The sequence below is a fragment of the Macrobrachium rosenbergii genome, chromosome 46 (genome assembly GCF_040412425.1).
Source record: "Macrobrachium rosenbergii isolate ZJJX-2024 chromosome 46, ASM4041242v1, whole genome shotgun sequence".
Lineage (NCBI taxonomy): Eukaryota > Metazoa > Arthropoda > Malacostraca > Decapoda > Palaemonidae > Macrobrachium > Macrobrachium rosenbergii.
The window spans coordinates 32,562,555-32,571,494 of NC_089786.1; the positions used below are offsets into that span (position 1 = coordinate 32,562,555).

At 33.6% G+C, this 8,940-nt stretch overlaps 1 protein-coding gene across 1 annotated transcript in view; it reads left to right on the top strand.

Annotated features, from left to right (window-relative positions):
- Window positions 1-4,150, top strand: part of LOC136830438 (uncharacterized G-patch domain protein DDB_G0278987-like) — a 12,277-nt gene extending 8,127 nt beyond the window's left edge. The window contains exon 4 of the mRNA XM_067089972.1: window positions 3,606-4,150. Within this exon, the coding sequence (XP_066946073.1) occupies window positions 3,606-4,150 (545 nt within the window). The remainder of the gene's footprint in view (window positions 1-3,605) is intronic.
- The last annotated feature ends 4,790 nt before the right edge of the window (window positions 4,151-8,940 follow it).

An 8,940-nucleotide genomic window follows, 5' to 3' on the forward strand; every position in this document is an offset into this window, starting at 1 on the left:
CCATCTCCATGTCGTCTGCATAGCCAGTTGCCTCGATGACACCTTCTTTACCTTGGCAGTATCGTCATCTCCGATCTCATCGCTGTTCTCTGATAACCTGGTTATAACAATATTTCTGCTTCTTTCTCTTGCATCAACTGCTTCTAAAAACTTTTGTTGCTGGCTTATAAACCTTGTAAGCTTCGTCCAATCGGGTTGAGAGATCCTTAACCTCTTGTTTAATTGTCTTTATTTCATTTATTTCACCTCTCAGTAGCTTTTTAGCTCATCAGTATCTCGGTATTGGTTGGCTCTTGATTTCTTATGGCGTTAATCATCGTGCTTAATGCTTCTTTCAACTGAGGATTAGTGAGTTTGCTTAGCTGGTTTTGTGATAATGCTGTCACTGACTCCACACTGTCATAGGCAGCATTTTCCTTAAATTTCAGCACTAGGCCTAACTCCAGAACTCAAGTATTTTAAGCAATGTTGTCAAGGACGCAATGCGTTGCTATGTACACTGCGCATGCGCAAAACTCCATAAACTGATTGAGGGAGGTGTAGAATGAGATTTCAAACTTTTTGTCTTCAAATTACGGCTAAGTCCAAATTAGATCACTATACTGCTTTCATGTCTGCACAATCTCTGTACATTCATGCACTTGAAAAATAGGGTTGTACTGCTTACAGAGCCTTGTAGTTTTCCTTGAAATCTAAGCAGACCATCAGAGCTCCCCGTAGCCTGTTTGTTTACTTGACAAACAAACACACATATATATATAGATATATATATATATATATATATATATATATATATATATATATATATATATATATATATATATATATATATATATATATATATATATATATATATATATATATATATATATATAAAATCTATTCTGGATCGGGGTCAGTGACGTTCATTACAGAAAAACAAGAAACGACATCCCTTAAAAAAAAAGTTCCATGAATGGAGAATCATGTTTGACAAACCTCAGGCAATTCAAGTTTAAATAAGGTCTTCATATCGAAGTATTCTTCCTTTGGATGTCTAAAGCGACTCACAATGCATGTCATTAGAGACAAGGAAACCGATAACGTGTTGGTCGCCGTCTTTACCGATTCTTAAAAATTCATTTTAATGAGAAATTTTCTCCGTTGTTGATTGTCAGTCCTGACGCTTTCGGTCCTAGACATTTTCTCCCCAGCCATTTGGTTTACTTAGAACCCCGTGGTTTTACTCTACAGGTACAATATTCGTATTTCACGGATTCAGAATAGGAAAAAAGGGGACATCAAAATTAGCTTTTTCTCTTGGTCTTTCTTTTAAACTAGATATGTTCGGAATTCAACTCACCCATTCTGTTAACAAGGCCTAAGAAATGGACAGGAAAGCATAGGCCACCGTAAAAGAATACAGAAGTCGAGTTCTCATGAAATTAACATTAAGAGAAATAGCCGGACTTAAGGAGTGAATGGGAGACATTTTTGGTCTTACTCTTTGAATTCTGTGAAATGTTTTCTTTATCGTGTTCAGATAAAAGATTTTGTAGAAAGCGCCCAGTACCCATCTCTAGAAGCAGGTGGTCAAAAAAATATGGTGTTATGTAGAGAGGCGGAGGAATCTAGACTAGTTGGGTGAAAAGTGACCAGAAGATTCTACATATTGTATTAGCAGTAGTTTCTTTTATTCGTGATGAGGTAACAATCTTAAATGTTGATTATTATACTCTATTCACTAATTATGTTGCATTAATACAAGGCTGAAGAATGCATGACAAGTCTTCAGCCATTTATATATAACTGCATTTAAACAATGATAGTTAATTTCATAGTCACATACCTATTTCCAAATCATCATATATTTCACAGAGAAATATTCTCTAAAGTTTTGCAAGTTGACCTTTATTCCTTCTTAACTGTGATCTGCCCAGTCTTTCTTTATTATTCGCATTCCAAGAACTTATAGTTTGCTAAACAAGACACCTGTTGACCATAAGGAAGAGAATTCTTTTAAATTCAGTCAAGTTTTCATGAACTGCTCAAGACGGAATCGCGATATTTTCCCACTTGGTTACGTCCTTTTAACATTGTGGACACCTGTCTTCACCAACCTGATCTCTGCCTCTTGGCTAAATATGAATGATGCGTAAAACATCTGGATCATTTGCCAGTTGTTCAGTAATTGAGATCAGCTTCATTTCACTCAGACGTTCATACACTTGCATGTTCTTGAGTGTGATCCGTTTGTCAATTTATGCGAGGAGAGAGAGAGAGAGAGAGAGAGAGAGAGAGAGAGAGAGAGAGAGAGAGAGAGGTACATTTGTTTAAAAAGATACATTCAAATGTCGTTGGTTTCACTGATTGTCTATTCTGAATGAAAAGTGTTTATGCAGTGGAAATTTTTATAAGGATAATTCCTCCTAATGCGGTTGACTGTAAGCGTTACTTTCCAAAAATTGTAGGCTTAGTTGTGTCCTTTTCTTTTAATATACGAAAGGTTAATTGTTTAGTCCATTAGTTTGTGAATGATAAACTAGTGAATAATTCCGAGAGCTTATCAATCTTTCAACTCCGTTATATATGGAAACTCAAAACGTGGAAACTGAAAAAGAAAATTTGTAGAAGAATCAACACTATCGCTTATTCATTTCAACAATGACATAACTCAAAAATTTAAGATTTTGAGTTATTTATATCACTGAATTTGCCATTTTCTATATTTATTTGTGGTAAGAACGCCATAACTCTAGCAGCAAAACTGGCCACCAGATGTCGCCTCAAGGCATAGTAACTCATCTAAATTCAAACTTATCGTTTGGTGTCATAGTGTTGTATTTCAGCTGCGTCATGACTGTTGTAGAGAAAGCATCGTTATTGTTCCTGCAACAGTGACATATTTCTTATTATGACAGTGTTCTGACGAGGTTAGTAATTGTTTGATATCATAACTTTTTGTTGAACAGTGAATTATTTAGACTTTAATGCGATATTGAAACAATATTTATTAAATTTCTTGCAAAAAGGCATATATATCAAAAATATGACGTTATTGAAAGTAAAGAGTGTACGTGCAATCGAAATATTTTGTTTTGTGTCATTCTTACAACACACACAAGCAGTCGCTTGACTATATTAAATTAGATCTAAGTATATTTATGACATTATTGAACCAAAACTGTTCAGAATTGCATATTTCAATCATGATACATATTTGATTATGTTGTTCTTACAACAAAGTATGATACTAGGATAAGTTTAAAGCTACAGTTAAGACATTTACTCTGAGCATAAAGTTTGAGTGATTGCCCTAAAATCAATATAATACAGGTAAATATGACTAGTCGAGGTAAACAACTGTTACAGTTGGCATTGAAATCGGTGGAAAAAACAAAAGAGGCATCATCGCAGGAGACTGAAGTGACTGAAAATGTCTCTGAGTCGGGTAAGCTGCTGAAGGATTAAGATTTGTCTATTATTTCATATAATTAAATCAACGATGATAAACATTTTTACCTTTAAAACATCTCCTATGTAATGCAAGTATAATAATTATAATTGACATCATTACTGTAGAGAATACATGTTACATAATAATTATGTTGCTTACATTGTTGCAGGAAAGAATGTCGAAGTCCTAGCAAACCAACACGAGACACCACCAAGTTCTTCCCAGAACACCAAGAGTGTAGAAATGCCGACAATGCAGTGCAGAAATTCAGGTGAAAGTTCATTATCAAGGCATAGTTCTACTTCCAAGCAGTACCTCTCATCAAACAGCAGTTCCTCATCATCCTCGTCAAAGAGCAGTTCATCATCAACTCCAAAACATGCAGCATCACCAGATGTGCTAGACTCTGATGATTCAGTTGCAGATAAGAACTATGAACCAAATTATGACGAAGATTCAGAAGGAGTTGATAGTAATGACAATGACTCTTCTCTGAATCAAAATTTTGACGCTGCTACACTTGGAAATAGTGACGCTGCTACACTTGGAAATAGTGACGCTGTTACACTTGGAAATAGTGACGCTGTTACACTTGGAAATAGTGATGCTGCTACACTTGGAAATAGTGACGCTGCTACACTTGGAAATAAGGTCACCAAAGAATTAGAAAGCCCAGCTAAAAGAGGTTCGAAAATTTTGGAAGAAACGACCTGAAAATTGGGGCGAAGTCTCCAGAAAAACTACGAAATGAAGGAAAACGGTATGTAATGCGTACCAAAGAGAGAAAAGAACGGGAAGAAAGAAAAGTAAGTGTTTGCGGGGAAAAATGCAGGTTGAGGTGCTCAATGAAATTTACTGAAAAACAAAGAATGTCCATATTTGCATCCTACTGGGAATTGGGTGATATTGACAAACAAAGACAGTTTATTGCTAATGCAATTGATCAAATTATACCAAAGTACAGATATGTTCCAGTCGGAGGTACAAGACAACAAAGAAAACCAATAATGCTTTTTTATTTCAAATTGAATGAAGGAAGAGTTAGGTGTGTAAATTGTTTTTATAAACACATTAGATATCAATGACCGCCCTATCCGCACAGTCCTGGAAAAGAAGAATAAAGTTTGTGGAAATTTGATTGAAAATGATCTGAGAGGTAAGCACAGTAATCACCACACCGTTGATGAAGGTATCAAGGACGGAATGTAGGCTCATATTGATTCCATTCCAAAAATTGAGAGTCATTACTCAGGGCTAATACATCGAGAGTTTTCATTGACGGAAAGCAAGACTTTTGCTGATATCCATAGAGATTATGTTTCAAAATGCAAAGAGAATAATGCACCGTTTGAGAAATACTCTATGTTCTACAAGGTGTTCACTGAAGATTACAATATTTCTTTTTTCACCCCGAAAAAAGATCAATGTGACACATGTGCAACCTTTGAAAATGCAAGTAAAACTGAAAAAAATAGTCTGCAAGAGAAGTATGATCAGCACCAAGTTGAAAAAAAATTGTCAAGATCTGAAAAAGCTAGTGATAAAGTATCATCAAATGCTTGTAGCTGTTTATGATTTGCAAGTTGTATTCCATCTGCCCAAAGGAGATGTATCCCCTGTTTTACTACAAATCCAAGTTGAATGTTTTGAATTTTACACTTTATGACTTGAAATCTAACAATTGTGAGTGTTAAGTCTGGGATGAATCCAATGGGCATCGTGGAGTAAATGAACTTGGTTCTGTGTTCTTGACTATATCCATAAAGTTTGTGAAACTGGTAAGAAGGATATTATTTTTTATTCAGACAATTGCGGTAGTCAGCAGAAAAACAAGTTTATGTTAGCTCTAATTATATCAGTAAATAATCTGGACCTTGATTCCATTACTCAAAAAGTTTCTCATTAAAGGACATTCCCAGAATGAGGGCGATTCAGCTCACTCATTGATTGAAAGGCAAGTCAAGCTGACTCCTTAAGAGTGGACCAATCTATGTTCCAGAAACATTCATAACCGCTATTCGAATGGCAAGAAAAAAGGAGAGCCTTTTAAGGTGAAAGAATGTGATTATGAATTCTTCTTGAACATTAAAGTTTTGGCAACGAAATTGGTCCAATGATGGACATGAAGGAGCTGAAAATTTCTGAAGTGAAAATATTGAAAGTTACTAAAGAATCTCCAAATTCAGTATTCTACAAACATTCTTATAATGAAAATTTCAAGGAAGCAACTGTTCTCAAGAAAAATGTCAAAAGGAACCTTCACAATTCCACCATGCTTTGGTCACAAAGAAGAAGAAAGAAGATCATCTTGATTTGTGCAAGAGAAGCCTCATTCCTAATCCTTATAAGAGGTTTTATGAGAATCTGTAATTTTCTGATAATCTTCAAGAGAATATGGATTAATCTTTTTATTTTGATCATTTAGTAAAAAAAAAAGGAACGCCTCAAATACAGGGGTACAACTGCTTTCTTATTTACTTTATATTATTCACACAGTTTGGGAACGCCTCAAATACAGGGGTACAACAACTTTATTTACTTTATTTTGTTCACACAGTTCATATTTTGTCAAAAAGGAGCGCCTCAAATACAGAGGTACAACAGCTTTGTTATTTACTTTATTTTGTTCACACAGTTTATGATTATGTGAACTGTTACTTGTGTAATAACAGTTGTTTATTTCCTTTATTTATTTCTCCTTTTGTTGTAATATAGTCATAACTTCAGTTACAACAGTGGAAAATGCGTATATTTCCTGCAATAACGTCATAATTCCAAATTTATTTTTCAAATAGGCACAAAGCATGTTTATAATTTAATGTATTTTTAATATGAGATGTCATGTACTACATTTAATCATGAAATAAAAATTCATTGCTAAATACCTCGTTTAAAGTTCCATGGGGGACTGTATTACATAATTAAAAGTTTATTTTGCTTCTCCTGAAAAGTAGCAATTTTTGAGTTATGTCAGTGTTGAAATGAATGAGCGATATAAGAATAGCCACATCTTCCAACGACCGTGCCGGTGATGAGCGTAGGAAGCGACCCCAGGGGCCAGACTAAATTAGTCCACCCTGGAAATGACGCTGTCATTACCAGTGCCTGCTTCTGCAGCGGTCTTGGTTTCTTGTCCCTACCCCTAGCTTCAAAACAAGCAGCTTTAACATGAGTTACAAGAGACAACACACACACACAAACACACACACACACACACACACACACACACACACATATATATATATATATATATATATATATATATATATATATATATATATATATATATATATATATATATATATATATATATATATATGTGTGTGTGTGTGTGTGTGTGTGTATATAATCTTTTTCAAATTGAATAATTTGTTTATGGAAAAAGATCCATTAAGATATGTTTTCTTTAATCATGCACACACACAAACACGCGAACAAATACATACATACACACACACATATATGTGTGTAGATATATACACTATATATATATATATATATATATATATATATATATATATATATATATATATATATATATTGGATGGCTAAAATGAAAAAGTATTTATTCCAAATGGCATAGGTTGTAGGATTTCAATAAATTCTTACTGAAACAAGTGAAGTCAAACTAGAATGCAAAGAGAGGAGAAATTTAGCCGAATCACAACACCTGCCCTGAAAAGCAGAGCAAAAAAGACACCGCTATCACAGAACAGCAAAATCTGACCGTCCTCTCAATAAGCATTCGAGTGTCAATATCAGTGAGTTTAGCGTCACGATACATCTTGGAGAAATTCAGCGTCTTCTTAGTGATCATGAGCCAGTAGAAATTCTAAATGGGATTTATACAATTCAGTCCCCCTGCAACTGTTTATTATCAGCATCCTGATGAAGGGAACTAAGGATCTACAGCTAATATGATGGAATCTTTAGTACGAAAAGATTAACGAAAGTAAGCATATTTCTTGAATCCTATGTGTTATGAGTAAGAATACGTAATCATTTTTTATAACCAAAATGTCCACAAAACCGATCTGGAGCTACATTTTACAGTAGCAAATATTTTAATGATTCTGTAGTGAAACATACTATTTTCCAAATATTCCAGGGAGGTGTACGTGATATATCAAATAAATCAAAACAGCTACGACCACTTCCTTAATTTATTTTCACGTCTACAGAGTTGTACATATACTTTTACTAATGCTGATATGAATGCTGATATGCAAGTAGATAATCAAATATTCTTTAAGATGCCCATCGAAAATATTTTTACTTTTAGACTTTAAGAATCAAATATTAAGAATATATCTTTCGATTATATTTTATAAAGGAGGCTGCAAAAATATAACTATACACACACAACACACACACAAACACAAACAATACACACACACACACATATATATATATATATATATATATATATATATATATATATATATATATATATATGGATGTGTATATATTTTATATATATATATATATGTATGTAAAGTTATATATATATATATATATATATATATATATATATATATATATATATATATATATAAATGAAACTGGATGGTATCTTTAAAGCAAATACCATCCAGTTTTAATGAGGTCGTGAACTCATTAGTAATTGTATATGATGCCCAGGCAACTGTGTATATGATATATATATATATATATATATATATATTATATATTTATATAAATATATATATATATACTATATATATATATATATATATATATATATATAGAAAAGCAAGACAGGTCCTTCTATATCTATATATATGTGTGTGTGTGTGCTGAGTGTGTGTGTATCTGTGTGTATGTGTTCCTAAAAAGATGTGTTTAACAGTGTGTGTGTGAATTATAAGAGCCGCGCTGGGAAGCCAGAAAGATTATTTCTGTTATGTTGGCTAGAATCTTTAAAGACCCAAGCCATATCGCCCAAGGAAGAAGTCGAGAGAAGAACGTGAACTCATTAACGTTAATGGAGGTGTTAATATCTGTGAGACCAACATCAATGGTGAGGGAGCTACCTCACACACAGTGTGCATGAAAAAAGCCTTTCCAGCTCTTTTGCATATTTATATTCATTGCTTTTTCATTTCCTTTTGTTTTCGTTATGTGGGCAAACGTATTTGTAATTCTGCTAAAGAGATAACCTAAGCTTGAAGGATTGACGATAACCGTTGGGATTTCCGGGAAAGGTTTTACTCTTTGGCAAAAGAAAAGGAGAAGAAGAAAAAAGAAAATATATGGGTGAGAAAAGCAAGACAGATCCTTCTATATCTATTGTGAGCTACATTGTCTGGAAAGACGCGAAGCAGTAATGGCTGCTGAGAGCGAGCGTAAGTTGAGTCTGTATTCTGATAAAATTCCTTTCTCACAATTCCTAAAAAAATGTAAAGAAAAAATTAACATTTACGTTCCTAAAGATTTTTTGCTCAATAAAAAAAAACTTGCCCCGTTCCTGCTTTTACATAAAGTAAAACAATGTTTCTATACAA